Source organism: Desmodus rotundus, chromosome 3 (assembly GCF_022682495.2).
Source record: "Desmodus rotundus isolate HL8 chromosome 3, HLdesRot8A.1, whole genome shotgun sequence".
NCBI lineage: Eukaryota > Metazoa > Chordata > Mammalia > Chiroptera > Phyllostomidae > Desmodus > Desmodus rotundus.
The window spans coordinates 199,391,668-199,405,933 of NC_071389.1; the positions used below are offsets into that span (position 1 = coordinate 199,391,668).

General features: G+C 62.1%; 1 protein-coding gene across 2 annotated transcripts in view; it reads left to right on the top strand.

Moving 5' to 3' along the window:
* The first annotated feature begins 1,205 nt into the window (after positions 1-1,205).
* FBLN1 (fibulin 1) overlaps positions 1,206-14,266 on the top strand; it is a 68,036-nt gene continuing 54,975 nt past the window's right edge. The window contains exon 1 of one of the 2 annotated variants that reach the window (XM_045187099.3): positions 1,206-1,450. In XM_045187099.3, coding sequence (XP_045043034.2) covers positions 1,381-1,450 — 70 coding nt within the window. In that variant the 5' untranslated portion in view covers positions 1,206-1,380. The remainder of the gene's footprint in view (positions 1,451-14,266) is intronic. The other variant, XM_024579643.4, reaches the window with a different exon arrangement.

Consider the following 14,266-nt stretch of genomic DNA (forward strand, 5'->3'; position numbering starts at 1 on the left):
GCAGGGGCGTCCCACCTTTTGGCGTCTCTGGGCCACACTGGAAGACGAGTTGTCTTGGGCCACACATTAACTATGTTGTGACACGTAATCCCCCCCCAAATCTCATGATGTTTGAAGTACATTTACGACTTTGTGTTGGGCCGCATTCACAGCCCTCCCGGGGGCCTGCGGGCCTCAGGTTGGACCCCCCTGGAAGACGGCCGAGCAGTCCGCTCTGCTCTTCCTCCGCACAGGGCCACCACCCCACTGTCTCCACTCTGCGAGTGTGACGTCGCGCACTGCCCAGCTGGATGTCCGCCGCTAGGGGTCGTGCTGCCAGGAACACTGGGACACGCCTTTCCGCCCATCTCGCACACACGCACGCGCGTGCCACGCATGGGGCAACGGCGCTCTCCTTTGGTCTCACCCACCCCGTCACCGCGCATCTTCACTGCGTGAGTTCCCGCTTGTATGTTTGTAAAATAAAGCTGTGGGTGGGCCCACTGGCTGGTCGCAGCTATGAGCCCCCACACCAAGCGGCTGCTGCAGGCCCGGCCCCAAGGTCGCTTCCTCTCCCGCAAATCTAGTCTCTTTTCTTCACGGGCTTCTGGGCTCCGTGTCTCAGGCTCACCAGGTTCCACCTGTGTGGGGATGTTGTTCCAGTCTGTCTGCCTCTCCACACTGTCAGTGCCAGCCAGGGAGTCACGACCCGGGGGTCAGCCAGCGACCTGCAGACCCCAGGGCGATCTGCGCGCAGGAGGCTAAGGGTGAGAACCCAGCAGACAGTGTGTGCAGGGCTTTGCCACGTCCTGCAGGGAGCCCCCCAGTGAACCGGTGTTGCCACCCCGATTGCTGCCCTTATTTGCCACCCCGAAAAGGCGACCCTCTGGGACCACCCGCGCCCTCCCTTTCTCTTGAGTCCGGCGGAACTAACCTTTGAGACCTAGCCTGCCCCCGGGGCTGGCGGGTAGGGAGGGGATCAGGTTTCCCTGGAGCAAAGAGCAGGGCGTTGGGGAATGGGGGGAGAGGGTACCTCTCTCCCGAATGCGCCCTCCTCTCTGGCCCCACCAGGGAAGTTTGGGGTCCTCGCTCCTATCCCCAGCTGTGGGCCTGTGCGCCCCTTGGGGCATATTGCCCCAAGAAGGGGGTCCCAGAGGTCCAAGGGGCCGTCCTGGGGGGGCGGGCGGATCAGGCGCCCGAGGCCCCGCCTCCGCCGCGCCCTCCCCACGCCCTCCTCCGGGGCGGGATAATTGAACGGCGCCGCTGGGCCCAGCGTTAGCTGTGGAGGCTCTGCCTGAGCGTGGATCCTGCGCTATCCTCGAGCCTAGCGCCAGCCGAGGAGACGCGCCCCTCGCTCCGAGCCTTTGTCCGCTCCGCTGCCCGCCGCCTGCCGCCCACCCCATGGAGCGCGCCGCGCCCTCGCCCCCGCTGCTGCTGCTGCTCGCTGGCCTCTGGCTGCTGGCGGCCCCAGGTAGGGGGGCGGAGGGTCGGGTCGTGAGGGAGGGGGCGCCCTGAGTCCACTTAGTGACCCCGCGACCTCCCGGCCCTGCGCTCCTGGGAAGTTCTGGAGCTGCGGGCGACTCGGAGCGCTGTCCGCGCTGCGCCGGGTGGCGGATGAGCCCCCCCGGCACCGGCAACGTTTCTTCCCCCGCACCCCACTCCTTGTTCCAGTTCTAATCACCTCAGTGGTTTGTGGCGCTTGTTTTAAAGACGGACCCCCTCAAACGCCTTCCCCTGAACGCCACTTCACATCCATGAGCCCACCCTAGTGCCCACCCACCTCCTGGGCCAAGGTGCGGGGCGGGGGAGAGGAAGCACCAGCCTGGTGCCAGGCTCTCTGTGCCAGGAGTGCCCATGGCTCATCTTTACGCACTGCGCCCACCTCCAGCCTAAAAGCTCTTGTACCCAGTTTGCTGGTGGGAAAACTGAGACTAGGGGTGGGGAACAGTAATTTGTCCAGCAGACAAACCTGTCGTGGGGCAGGGGGTGGAGCTGAAGAGTCTGAAAGGAAGGGAGCAGCCTGAGGTGCCAGGCTGACAGCTGAGTGCAGGGACCCCCTGTCTGCCCTCCCCAGACACAGACCCCGAGATTCTGCCAGGCTCCATGCTCAGCTGGCGCTGGGGACAGGCCACTTCCAAACCCACCTGAGGAAAGCAGAGGGAGTCTCTACCAGCAAACCCAAGGCCCGGAGGCCCCGCCCCCGTACTGACCCAGCCCCCAGACTCTCCCTTCTTTCCCCTTGCATCCCCAGGCCTAGCTCGCCCCTGGGGATGACCACAGGCCCTTCCTTTCAGAGTGGTGACCTCTGACCTTTCTGTCAATGCCTCCTGCTTAGCAGTCATTAGCCAGGCCTGCCTTGCCTGGGGCTCTGTCCCTCCCTGAGCCAGGCCCAGAAGTGCCCCCCCCCCAACTACCCTCAGAATTCCAGGCTCTTTGTCTCTGACTTCCCTGAGCTTTTTTTAACTGTGTGGTGACCACCCTCCACCGTGGTCAAAGGGTCACTTGATCACCCTTGGAATCCCAGACTCTTCATCTTGGAGTTGGTTGAGTTTAACAGTCAGGTGACCACTGTCACCTTTGGTCATAAGGTCATTGGTCACTGGTCCCAGCTCCGCTGGCCTGGGATTCAGGGGAGGCTGGGGCGGGGGTGGGGGCTCAGCAGAAGTGCCTGGGCCTGCTTGCTGCAGCAGACTCTGCAGGGCTCTGGCGGTTCCGGGCACCAGCTTCCTCCTGAGCATATCCTGGGGGACATTTCGCGAGGGAGATGGTACAGGGGCGTGCAGGGCTCACGGCTGACAGCAACGGCCATCCTGACCCCCCAGAGCTCCTCAGGGGCTTCCTGGAGGAGCTGGTGCTGGGGCAGGAGCTGGGCCAGGGGGCAGTGGGGGCGGGACAGGGCATTCAGGGGACCGCTGACTGGTGTGAAAGCCCAGAGAGCAGCTCCAATTGGGGGCCACTCTAGACTCCCTGTTGGAAATGGAAGGGGCCCCGGAGACAAATGAGGGCCACTGGGTCCCAGAGAGAAGGCCAAGGTGACCTCTCCCAGGCCTGGGCCCAGCCCCTCCATCACTGTTCTTTTCTGCCTGCTGTGCGGGGCGGCTCCTCCACAGCATGGCAGTGTCCAGCTTTGGGGGGGTGGGGTGGGGGGGTCGCCCTGTCAGCTGGAGCGGCCCGGGAGCCCTGACTGGGGGTGGACAACTGTCTTCTTCATTGAGAAGGTCCCAACTTGAAGTGTATCAAAGAAACTTCTTTGCACACTTGGACGAGAATACTGGATTATTCTGTGGCCTTTGTTTCTTTGGGGTTGGCCCCTCTTTTGAGTTTACAGGGTTTGGTCTGGTTTGGGGACAGGGACTCAAGGGCTGCCTGGCACCTCCTTCCTTTCTGGGGCTGCAGGCTCAGCAGCCGTCAGGTCCTCTGAAGCCCCGGACCCCACCCTCCAGAGAGCAGTTTAAAGCACTCGAGGAAAAAGCTATGGAGTGGCGAGCCCTTCAGCTAATCTGCTGAAACTCATTTGGTGACCTGGCCGCAGAAATGTCATGCCCAAGGTCAGAGAGCTGGGGTGGGAGGGGCTGGAGCGAGGAGGGGGTTGTGTTTCCTCCAAGACTTTCTTGGCCTTTGGCTCCAACTGATTACAGAGAAATGCACTGGGAGGGAGAACAAAGGAGAGAGGACTTGGCTTGCACGCCTGTGTTCGGCTCCGTTGCTGATCCTGGAAGTTTCCCAGGAGGTGGCTGGGCCTGCAGGCTGTGGGGGGGCTTCTGGAGCACCAAATGCATGGAGACTTGGGGGCCCTGGCGGGGCAGCAACTCTGAGTCACGCCCCCTCCCGGCACTGCCTGAGGTCCCCCAGTTAGGGGCAGCATTTTGCCGCCCCTCCTGGACTGGGGTTGTGGGGGGGTCTGGATCACTCGTCTTGGGGTCCTAGCAGGCGCCGCAGCATTTGTGGGGCTGGGAACAAGTCCCCTGTCACCGCTCAGAAACCGCCACGGGATGGTTCCTCACTGCTAACACAGAGAAAGGAACCCGGATTCCCGTCGTCTTGAGGGTTGCGGGAGAGCAGAGGGCAGTGCCACCGCGGTAGCTGCGTTATTACTCTCTGCTGTTTGTGCCATCCCCTTCCCTGGGAGAGGACAGCATCCTTTTTCCCAAAATGGCTCTGAAAGTTCTAATACTGAATTTCCCCACCCAGGGAAACAGCCCAACAGGGCCACCAAGCTGGCAGCTCCAGGGGCCAATGCCATATTGGTAAAGGTCAGGCAAAGTGGCCTCAGCCCGCCTCTGTAGGCATGTGGTCACTAATGCCTGCTGGGGACCAGCTCTGTGCTGGACACCCTTCCAGGTCTTGGGATGCAGCAGGGAAGAAGGCAGGCCCGGCCCTCTCCTGCCTGTGCAGCTCATTCCCTGGGAGATCCAGAAAAAGTGAGCAATGACAAACCAACTCCAAATGGCCGAGAGTCAGGGAAGACTTCCTGGAGGAAGCAGCATGCCAACTGGGGTGTGAGGAGCAGGAGGAGTTGGCTAGGTCTGTGGGTAGAGTTGGGAGGAGGGTGTTCCAGGCAGAGGGAATGGCACGGGCAAAGGCCCAGAGTCAAGAGAGAGCACGGGACTTCCAGGAAGCCAATGGGAGCTCTGCCCCATCCCCGAGCTTGGGAAGGACCTCTGTGCCAAGGGACACTCCAGCCCTCCCTCCTTTCCAGGAGGGGTCTGGGAGGAAGGGGCACTGTGCCGCTGTGTAGGTGAGGTTTTAGGAAAGCAGTTCTAATAGGTGCACAGTGATTTTGCCAGTACATTTTATACAATAAAAGATTTTCCTTTGGCAAAATGGAATTATAACGAGCTCATTAATAAAGGCTCGTGTAGGCCCTGTGTGATTCCTTGTAAGGATCCCAAATGTGGCCACATAACAAAACGGGGGGGGCAGTCACCCATTACATCAATTTTCTTGGGGTCAGAGACCCTGGAGAGGGGCGGCCTGGAGGCTGAGCCCTCCGTCCCGAGTCATCGGCTGCAGCAGGCATGGGGACCAGGGCTGGGCTCCTCCGGCCAGCACTCTTTCCTCTCGCCTGCCTCCTTGCGCCCCAGCTGGGCCTCCGTGGAGGTGGGGTCAGCAGGGAGCCAGGTGCCTGTCGCCCCAGCTGCCTGAAGGTTACCAGGAGGGTCCTCCACTTGAAGGGGACCAGGAGACTGGTCCCCGTCCTCAAAGTGACTTGCGAGAGCTTGCCCAACTCCTGCACCTCTCTGCTTCCATTTCCTTGAATGTGCAATGAAAACATGCTCTGTTCTAGGAAATTCTTATAACTGAAATGTCGCAGACTTGGTCCCTAGCTTCATCCGCTCACCAACGCTGTGAAGTGGGAACTATGATTATTTCCGCCTTACAGGCATGTCACCCGAGGCCCAGAGCGTGTAAGGAGTTTGTCCGGGACACATGGGCACTAAGTAGGAGACCTGGACTTGGGAGACCCCGCTTCCAACCTCTTGGCGGGACAATGCTTCATCCCACAAACAAGGGCCGTGCAGGGGAGAGGCATCCTTCGGAAGAAGAGGCATTTCCATGCCCAGGGGTGGCCCCAGAAGTGGGAGCTACAGCCGGGGCCTTTAAGGGGCTCAACAGGAGGTGACCCCTGAGGTCGCGGCACCTGTCTTGGTTGAGCTTGGTGGGCGAGGCTGTCCTCGTCTGTACTCAGCTGCTTGCTGGGGCGTCCAGCCCAGGGTCTGGCTCAGCCCTGACTCTCTCTCGGGTGTGGCCTGAGTCAGGCCCTCCCTGCTGCCATCTGGGTGGGGCACAGGCCCCCCTACATCTCCCGACTTCCCCACCCTGTGTACTTGGGAAGGGGTGGCTCTGGCTGCAAGAAGGATGTGGGCGGGGAGAGGCCTGGGCCTGTACCAGTGGTGGAAAGAGCCACCCCTTCTTGGCGCCTGTGTAAAGGAGAGAGCTTGGCCATCCTGGGTCCCAGATACCACAGGGCCAGGCCGGCGTCAGAAGAGATCGGCCCTGGAACTGGTTAGGTCATGTTCTTGCTTAATTCTTTGGAACACTGTCCCCAGCCTGGCCAAGTGACCCTGCCAGAGGGCTGTGCTGACGTGGCCTGTGCCAGGGGTTGGGCCACTTCCTGGGGGACCCAAGGGCTCGGGCACAGTTACTCCTTCTGGAAGGCGAAGGGGCCCAGGGCCTCCTTTCCCCCCAGGGGAGGACTTGTGAAGTGCGTTGTCCCTGGACGGCCAGCTCCAGGCCACTCTGAGGGGACACCACCTAGACAGGGGCTGGGCCCTCCCTCTAGGGACCCAGTCCTGGTTAGTAGCAAAGAACCAAAGAACCAGCCTTGAGGAGAATTTGGGAACAAATGACTCATCTGTCAGGATTCGGAAGGTGAAGGTCAACCTGAGCAGGTGGCCAAGGAGGGAGGGGCCCACGCAGTCGGGCAGGGCCTTAAACCAATAGGGCGCAGACTGGGTTTTATCCTGAGCACACTGGGAAGCCACTGGAGAGTCTTAGGCAGGGGAGTGACATTCTTTGACTTATGTTTCTAGGAGTCACTCTGGACTGCTTATGGTGGACGGGCTCTGGGGGGACGAAAGTGGAGGCAGACCAAGCAAGAGAGGGGCTCTCGCAGGGTCCCGGGCTCACGGTGCCCGCACGGGGTGGGAGACAGAGGTCTGGGGAGCAGTGCACAGGCCTGGGCGTTTGGGAGGGCGAGTAGACAGGCCTTGCCTGGGGCTCAGACACGGGGGTGGGGCGGGGGAGGAGTCATTCGTGCCGACCCCCTGGACCCCCTGTATTTCGGTGAGAACACTGGGTAGATGGTGTTCGCCAGTTTCTCAGAGGGGAGGGCTGGGGCGGGCGGGCTGGACAGGGTGGGGGAAATTAGAGTTGTGTGTGGCCACCATAAGTGTCCTGTTAGACATCCAGGCAGAACCTGGGCTGGGCCGAGAGCAGGCTGCAGACAGAAATGTGGGAGTCTGGGCCCACAGAGGAGGCTGGGGGAGACCATCCAGGAGGCAGCACAGGAGGGCGCCTGGGCCTGAGCCCTGCCTTTGGGGCGATGTGAGGACAGAGAAGCCACCAGATAGCTCCATCCACAGGGTGTGTGTGTGGAGGGGGGCGGGTAGCTGGGACATTATCAGGACCGGTTTTCAGATGCACGCTGTCAGAGCGTTTTTGTGCTGATGGGGTGACCCAGCATTCTTCTGGAGCCTGCCCCCCCCTTTGAATCTGTCCCTGATGATGTAAAACAGGGTGAGTTTTGCTCCCCACACATATCCTCGTTTTTATCAATACCTGAGCCCCTGCACCCCGCCCTTTGCTGCTCTTGTCATCGTCCCCGTGTGCCAGTGAGGACACCAGGCACGGAGAGGCCAGGCAGTGCGGCTACGGGCACGCAGCGGCTAGGTGGCAGCGCCAGGACCCCCACCTGGGCAGCCTGGCTCTCACATCATATTCTTAAGAAGGACACTGGACCGCCTCACGTATCCTTCTGATGGAAAAGTCTCTATTTTTCTAAGTCCCGCTTCAGGGGAAGCTGGTGTTTTATGGGGGTGTGGCCACAGGGAAGTGGTGCCCGCAGATTCTGATGCCACCTTTGCGTTTGCTCCGGGGCCTTGGACAGCTTGCTTAACTTCTCCCTGCCCCCCTTTCATGGAATTGCTAGGGGCACACGAGGCCATTTGTCCACCTATTCCTTCACACACATTTGTCCGGTGCCTGCTTGGGGCGGGCGTGGGGCCGGGTGCATAAGGGGACAGAGCCTGTCCCTGCTCTCCAACACCAAGTGCTCACACGGCTGATTACTTGTGCCATGTTCTGGGAAGTGCGGGCTACAGAGACCAGACGAGAAAGGGAATGCATCTGCCCGTGTTTTTGTATGTACGTGGGGGGTGTGGTTAGGGAGGACTTCCTGGAGGAAGTGACCTTTGAACTGGTGTGGGTATGAATGAGCCAGCCTGGGGAGAGGAGTGAACCCAGGACCACCCAGCCCCTGGCGTTCCAGCCTCCAAGAGCCAGGTGTGGAGGGCACACGACAGGCGTAGTAGACGCACGGCCAGACGGGTGAGGGGAAAACTGGAGCAGATGGGCCCTGCCAGGTACGATGCTGCAGAGGTGTTGGGGGCAGCGAGGACAGCCCACACATCCGCTGGCTGTGGTCACAGGCGGGCGCTGCCTGGGCCAGAGCTGCCCGGAGGGAGCAGTATGGACAGTGCTTCTCCTTCCCTTCCGCAGATGGGCTTTCTCCGCCACCTCTTTCTAGCTGGTTCCCTGTCTCTCTGTGGCAGGTGCTGGCTCACGGGGGTGGGGGGCGCCGGCCCCTCTGGTGCTTGTGCACATCCTGCCTCTTCCTGGGGTGGTCGGTGGCCTGGAAGGGGGAGACGGGTCTGTCCTCGTGCTAGACCTGCAGAGCCACAGGGACACAACCCAGTGACAGTTGCCTGGCACCTCCCTAGCCCGTCTCCTTGAGGACAACGTCCTGCTCTTTCAGGCCTGCACCCCTTGCCCTAGCTCACGGCCTGGCACGTGAAGGGTCCTACGAGGGGCATTTTGAACATACAGATGAGTGGGGAGGGCACAGAGAGCGGGGGGGGGGGGGGGAGGCCTGGGCTGGCCCCCCGGTGACTTCGGGCAGGCGCGTCTCTTTTTAGAAGAGGGGTGACGAGGTGGGGGGCCAGCCATCTGACTGCGTCAGCATGAGGGAGCGCGTGATTCTGACAGAACAGTGTTCTCTCCTCATGGGCGCCATAACCCATGTCTTTATTTTAGTTTGAAGGTTCTGTTTTCCTTCTGTGGTCAGGTCTGACGGCAGCTCTTTGCCCGGGTTGCCGCTCTGGTCTCCCCGGCCCTGCTCGCCCCCCGGTGACAGGGAAAGGAGGCGCAGGCTTAGGAAGGGGAGGCTGGGTCTGGCGGGCAGTTGTCACCCACAGTGTTGCCTTCCCTTGCAATGCTGGAGCCGAGGCTGACGAGAGTTTGCCAGAGTTCTTTTCGGTCTGGGTTGGGCGTTACGCTCTGTGGACCCGGTTCTCACAGTCCGATCGCAGAACCGGACATGAACGGGGCTCAGCGCAGCTGCTTCTCAGAAGAGACAGAAGTGGTCTGAGAGAGAAGATTCCAGACCAGCCCGAGGTCCTGCTTCTTTCTTCAGAGACCTACAGCCAGCGATGGGCGCGGAGTGACCAGTGAGCCCTCTGGGGGCATGGGGCGCAGCCAGCATGGGTCTGCCTGAAGTAATTTCGCAGGTGTTGGCATTGCCCGCAGGGGTCCAGAGTTGGCCTCCTTTGCCTGAGTTGCTGGGAGCCTCCCAGACACAGGGAACTCCAGGGACGAGGCGGGAACACGGGACGAGGCGGGAACACAGGCCGGGGCTCCCCCTCAGACTCTCTCTCCCTGGCCCATGGCTGGCCTAAGGCGATTTCCATCACCTGAGTAAAGTGTGTTTATTACAAGGGGGCCGAGAGAACAGCGAAAGCCACTCCAGATGTCCCTTTCGAGTTGGGGGGTGCTTCGGAGGAGGTGGTGCAGAGGTGGGGCCCGCGCCGGGTTTGCTGCACCGGCTGACAGAGGGGCACGGCTCCGTCTGTTTGGGAACACAAGTCACTAGCAGATCTTTTCTTGGACGGGGCACACCCGTCTTTTAAAGGCCAGCCTGCTGCCGACGGTACCTCGGCTGCCACCTTGAGCAGCAGCACCGGAGAGCTCTGCAGGGCGTTCCCCTCTCTGCACCAGGCCCTTCCTGTCCCCGCAGCTCGCGTTTCCTCCAGTGGGTGGAGGGGGTCCAAGAAAGTGACAAGTCTGGAGTCTCGGACCCACGCCCCCAGCATGTCCCGCCTGTTGCGAAATTCTAACCAGCCCTGCCTCTTGCTGAGGCTCCAGCCAAAGACTGTCCTTCAGGGTCATTCCATCCCCCCCCCCCCCCCCCCCCCCGCCCTGCCGCCCTGCCACACACACACACCCTGACTGATGGGAGAGGCCCTTTGGCAGCAGCCTCTGCATTTCAAGGACGGTCTTGGGACCAGGCCCCTGGTCAAGGGCCTTTGGCCAATCTGCCCTGGTTAACACATGTGGAGCCTTGTTCTGGCTGCAGGCGGGTGCAGAGGAGAAAGAGGCCATTCCTGCCCCGAAGGAGATTTTGACTCTGGGAAGGCAGACCTGAACAGCTGCGAGGCTCCTAGAACTGAGCCTGAGGCCTGGCTTTGCTCTCGCTGGTCCCTCTGGCTGTGTGGCCCTCAGCTGGTCACTTCATCTCTGAGCTGGAGTTTCCGAATCTGCGAGGTGGGGAACATGCAGCCGGGTCTCCCTGGGCTCCGCCAAGTGCGGGGATCTCTGGCTCACAGGGAGCTCCCGGTGCTGGTGAAACACCACGGCCGTGGCAGTGACGGCAGAGAGACTCTGGGTCGGGACACCCAACAGAGCTGGGTAGCATCTGGAGGTGACAGGGCTGGACAGAGAAGGACAGAGTCTAGAGGGGCCAGAGTCCAGGCAGGAGAGGGCCCGGGGCTCGAGTGACCGCTGTGCTCGTGCAGAGCTGGCCAGGCACTGGTCTCGGTGGGCGCGGCCCGGTCCTGCTGGGGACGGGGACACCTTAGCATTTATGTTCAGTGACTTAACTGCCTTCAGTGTCTTCTGTTCCTAGTGACGTTTGAAGTCCAGGTTCCACACCGACAGCCACTGACATGACAGTATGGTGGTGGGTCACTTTAGGGGTGCAGCTTGGAAGACAGTGGCGAATGCAAACAGAGCGGGAACCGGCAGGGAGGTGCCTCCAGGAACTTGCCCGGGTCTCGAGCTGCTCAGTGGGGTCAGGGGTTCAAGCCCAGGCCTGCCTGACATGGAACCTTCCTCCACGCTGCTCGGCCATGTCCCCAGGCACAGCAGAGGAGTGTGGGAAACCTCAGGCCCCACTGACTGTAAGCCACAGCTCTCAGCTCGTCCCAGGTCAGGACCTCAGCCTCGACCAGGAGCCCGCGAGCTCCAGCCAGTTAGCCCCGGCCCCGCTGGCTGCGGGTCCTGGCTCCGCACAAGCCCCTTGTCACTGCTCCAGTTGCAGCACCGGCGGGGCTGTGGGGCAGGGACACCTCTCGGGACAGCAATTGCTCTGTGAGTCAGGGGTTGAGAAGGTTCCCCTCTGACCCTGCTCCTCACTTGCGGAGGCTCTGGCCTAGGGAAATAACGGTGACCTTAGGAACAGAGATTTACGAGTAAAGATGTCCAGTTAGAGCCGTTTGTTCCCGATAGTGAAAAATCTGAGACAGCGTAGGTCCCGGGAGACGGGGGAAGGGGTTGGAAATGATGCCTCTTCTGCTTGACAGTGTGACGCCATGTGCCTGGGACAGTGGCCTGACAATGAACTTGGGGTGGGGGGTGGGGGGTGGGAGCGGCAGGCGCTGTGAGATGGTGGATGAGAGCGGCCTTCTCTGCAGGCCCATCGCAGGTCAGGCCTTTCTTACCATACAGACGTGAGGCCCCGCCCACATTGCCCCCACACCTCCCCTTCACCAAACCCAGCCTGGCTAAGGGCCCCAGTGGGCTCCCCGGGGCCTCTCCCAGGGCTGTGCAGGGACCTCCCCGGGCGGAGGGGGCGCCTCACGCCCCAGGAGGATGGGCCTCTGAGCCCATCCAGATGCAGCCCCCGGACTCGGCTCTGCTTTGCTCAGGGCCCAGCTCTGGGGCCGCCTGCATTCCAGGGACATTCTAGGCATTTCATTGTCCTTGGAGGTTCAGATTCAAAGTGCCCCAGATTCCCAGACGAAGTCGCTTGCACGTGTTTCCACAGCTCCGGGCACGGAGTTCTCGTCCCGCTGAGCCACCACTGTGTCTGAGTCTCTGCTGCTTGCGTTTCTCAGAGGCTGAGGGAGGCCTTGGAGCTTGGGGGATCCTGCACCCCAAGGCAGAGCCGTGACTCCCCATCTCGCCAGGCCTCCTTTGCTCCTTGAACACATAATTAAGCCAGTGGAATGTGCTGTGTGTGTCAGACTGTTTAAGCTTGGCCCGCCCTTGCAGCAGCTGTGAAGGTGTTTCGAGCCCCGAGGAGGCGGGGGCTCGGGGAGGAGCAGTAGTGTGCCCAGGGTCCCCGAGCAAGGAAGCGCTCGGGATTGGAGCCATGTCTGCCATTGCTGCGGGGCAGCTCTGTGCCCGGGGACGCAGGACAGGAGACAGGCCAGCTCTCAGGACGTTTGTGGTTGGGAGGGCAAGGCAGGCGGAAGGCCGTGAGCTGTGCTTTGCATGTATGGGGGCCGTGGGAGCAGAGCGCCACCCAGGCCAGGCTGGCAGCAGGTGGATGCGGGAGGCCTGGGCCAGCGAGGCTGGAGTTGGGGTGAAGGGGGAGCTGGGCTTGGCGGCGGAGAGGAGAGGGCCTCAGGGTCAGGCCACAGGGCTGGGTCTCAGTCATCCTGTGGGTGGACCACGGCCATGTGTGATCTGTGACAGATGAGGTCCTGCACTCTGCGAATGCCTTTTCTTATGGTGACTTGGGGCAAGAAGGAAGGAGTGGGAGTGCCCGAGGTCCCTGCGACTGCCGGCCCCACTCCGACGGCTCTCCTGCTTTGGTGCTGGGAGCCCCACAGCAGCAGACAGTTTTTCGGAGCCCCAGCCCGTGGTGACTCTCCCACGTTCACCGAGTGGCATTGCTGGGGAATTCAGAGAGGGGACAGCTGAGGTAGGGTCTGGTCAGGTGGCCAGGGCCCAGAGGATGGGCAGGCTTGCCGGGTGGACTGTCACCCTTCACCAAACCAGCTCGGACTCTGTCCGTCGGCCTGGGGGAACCCGTGAGTGTGAGGATGGCGTGGGGTCTGCCTTTCACTGTGGACAGCAAGCGGCGCCAAGTTCCCTGGACACCCTGGGAAGGGAGGCTTGAAGCCATTGCTCTGGGATTTGGGGGGTCTGGTTTGGGACACGGTCCCTCCTCCTCCTGGCCTCAGTGCCTCACCCAGGAGCTGACTACTGGGGCCTCAGTGGGCAGTGGCGGTTTCCCCTCCTGCCCGCGGGACGTGGTCCAGACGCCGTGGGCACGGGTGCTCACGGTGGTTGACGGCAGGTGGCCAAGGCCGGTGTTTCTGGAAGTCTCGGCCTCCTGCTGAGCCCAAGAGGGAGCCTCGTCCTGGGGCCACCCGAGGGCCCTGCCGCGGAAGAGAAATGAGCTCGAACAAAGCACCCGTGGCTGGTGGGGCCCGGACACACTGCCAGGCCCGACAGCCACCAGTAAGAAGACACAGTGTTTCTCAAGGCCCAGGCTTGACGTTTCCGGCCGCGAGGTGACCCCCAGCCCCACTGCAGAGGCTGTGGTGCTAATGGTCTGGCTGCGGGAGCCCCTTTTGCTGAGGGCACCCTGCTCCCCGGCTGCTTCTCTGGGGGGCCACAGTGGGGCCCTGTCCTTCCTGTGAGCTGGGGGGCCTGTCGGGGCCACAGCCTGGAGTGGGGCCAAGGGCCGGGCGGGGGACTAGAGAGTCCCCATCCAGCCGTGAGGGCGTGCGCGGGCCAGCCGCGGGACCCATGGGAGCCTTTTCTCTTTCCTTTCTGTAAGCAAGGATGCCGCCTGTGGCAAACCAAGGGCAGAGACCGTCGCCAGCCTTGGTTTTGTCACCTGTTTGATGTGGGCGGGCGCCCCTCTGACAGGTGGCTGCACAGACGGAGGGAGGGCGGGATGTGGGTCCCAGAGGCTGGTCTGGAGACGAGTGCTCTGTCCTCCCCACACCCAGGCTGCACACCCCAGGACCCATTTCCATTCTCTCCTCGCCCCTGGTGAGCGCCGCGCCCCCTCCCTGGTGTGCGCCCCACACTCGCCAGGTGGGATCACCCCTCAAGAGGAGCCGTCCTCCGCTGTCCCACTCTTTGGCACCGGCCCATCTGGGTATCTCTGGGCCTCGCCCACTCCGCACTGTTTGTCGTTAGCTGCACAAACCATCTCTGACCCCGTAGGAGTGGGGTCACGCGTGTCCTGGATGCCCCGACCACTCGGCTGGACGGCAGCTCAGCCACGCCCCTCCTGGCAGCGCCTGTCTTTCTGGCCCTCTGGACCGGGAAGGCAGGGCCCCCGTCTGGGCAGGGTCCCTGTTGGAGTGTCCAGGGTGTGGCTGGAGCAGGGACTCAGCAGGGCGAGCATGGCCCCCCGTGAAGAGCGGCAGCCTGGCCAGATGTGGGTTTGGGAGACGACAGTCAGGGTTTCAGGCCTTTCTAGGAGGGAGCGGGGAGCGTGCCCCTGGCCCGGGGCCCAGCGAATTTTCAGTACGAGTTGTCAGGTGACTAAGGGGATGGAGGCGCCCATGGCCCCCTCAGACCTGTGAGCATCTGAGGAAGGGGCCTC